The sequence below is a fragment of the Notothenia coriiceps genome, unplaced genomic scaffold (assembly GCF_000735185.1).
Source record: "Notothenia coriiceps isolate Sejong01 unplaced genomic scaffold, NC01 NC01_scaffold00022050, whole genome shotgun sequence".
Lineage (NCBI taxonomy): Eukaryota > Metazoa > Chordata > Actinopteri > Perciformes > Nototheniidae > Notothenia > Notothenia coriiceps.
Genome location: NW_011354751.1, coordinates 1147 through 2727, shown reverse-complemented (window position 1 = coordinate 2727; position 1581 = coordinate 1147). Strand labels below are relative to the sequence as shown.

General features: G+C 46.3%; 1 protein-coding gene across 1 annotated transcript; it reads right to left on the bottom strand.

Annotated features, from left to right (window-relative positions):
• Window positions 1-3: 3 nt before the first annotated feature.
• On the bottom strand, window positions 4-1304 carry LOC104953655 (solute carrier family 13 member 4-like; the record flags this gene model as incomplete). Its single annotated transcript, XM_010780625.1, has 6 exons — window positions 4-18; window positions 115-195; window positions 303-342; window positions 482-548; window positions 813-988; window positions 1168-1304. Coding segments are annotated over 6 exons (516 nt in total), but the record flags the coding sequence as incomplete, so codon positions are not given.
• Window positions 1305-1581: the final 277 nt, after the last annotated feature.

The following is a 1581-nucleotide window of genomic DNA, read 5'->3' as shown; positions in this document are numbered from 1 at the left end:
TGGGAACTCAATCGCAACCTGAGAGAGAGGGAGGGGAATATCGTAAATCAAGCAAAAAATGTATTACGCCTCTTTAATTTCTCGTGAATGTGTGTGTGTGTGTGTGTTCCCAACCTGAGGCAGGAGTCCGTTGGTGTGCCTGATGTACGTCAGGTTAGAGGTTGCCTCCACACCATTCCCCTTACAACACTGCACCTGAGAACAAGACAAGAAGACTCAGAGAGAAATCCTTCACTTGCATTATATGACTGCTGGTTATTTGTTGAGCGTCTGCTTGGTGGAAAAGCCTCTGTTGGTCTCACCTCACTGAGTGTTGTTAGCTCCTGCTTAAAGCAGACACTGCTGCAGAGAGAAGAGGAGAGAAAATGAACAATAACAAAGAACTCAGCGAACATTTTGGTTTCCATTTAGTCAGACAAGCCAATGGATGAGTATTTCCGAAAGCAATCTTGTTTAATGTTAAATACACACATGCACGTACCTGTTGTTGTGGTAGAGCAGCTCTAGCTGGTTTTTCTCCAGGTTGTCCTCCTCTTTTTCTGAAGCAGCTGCACAAACGATGATCAAAATTAGCGTGTAACAAAACAATTGTTGGTGGAACTTGTTACATTTTTCTATTAACTACAAATGTTGTTGTGCTACAGTTGAATACACCATCATCACATGGTTCTCACCCAGATCAACCATTTACAGTCCTGTGTGGGTGTTGGTAGAAGTGCTGCTATCAACATCTGTTTAAGGTCAACATTGAAGCCTTCACTGTTCAGAGACCCCCACCCCCCCCTCCCCTGTGGTGACTGAGCCAGACATACCGCTGTCGTCCTCAGGCGCCTCTACGGTTTCTGAGTCGGCGTGTCCGTCGGCCAGGCCGGTGCAGATCAGCTGCTGCAGGACGGCCTCGGCTATGGGCATCACCATGGCTGTGGTGGACGTGTTGCTGAGCCACATGGACAGGAACACTGTGCAGCACATGAAGCCCAGCACCAACCTGCAGGAGAGACAGGGAGCTGAATTAGTTAATATGAGAGGAACTGCTGGGGTTCGTCCCCTCTGTCTTTTCAAATCTGACTTTAAAAAAAAAAGGCCCTGTTGGCCCATAAATTATCTTTAAAATGTTGTATTGTTTGTGTATGTGTGTGCGTGTGCGTCTGCGTGTGTATTGCTTACATGCCAGGCTTGGCCCCTGCGATCATTACCATGCGCAGAGCGATGCGTTTGTGCAGGTTCCACTTCTCTATGGAGGCTGCAAGGCAGATGACTCCCATCAGCAGCAGGGTGGTGTCTTTACAGTATTCTGCTGCAACCTAAACAAACACACACACAGGCTTTGTTTTTATTCCAGTTAAAAAAATGATTTGACAACTTTTACAAATTGATTGAAGGCACAAGATTAAATGTAGGAATGTCATGAGATCTGAGGAGACAAGAAGCAGCGATGGAGCCTTTTGTCCAACCTTTTCTTCCTTGGTTTGGATCAACACTAACAGTTTGCCGTTTGTTCTTTTTAATCTGCTCTACTTCCCATCCGCAGGGTTCACGGCCTCAAAGTGTTGTATAAGCCCACGTCTCCTAACCTCTCAC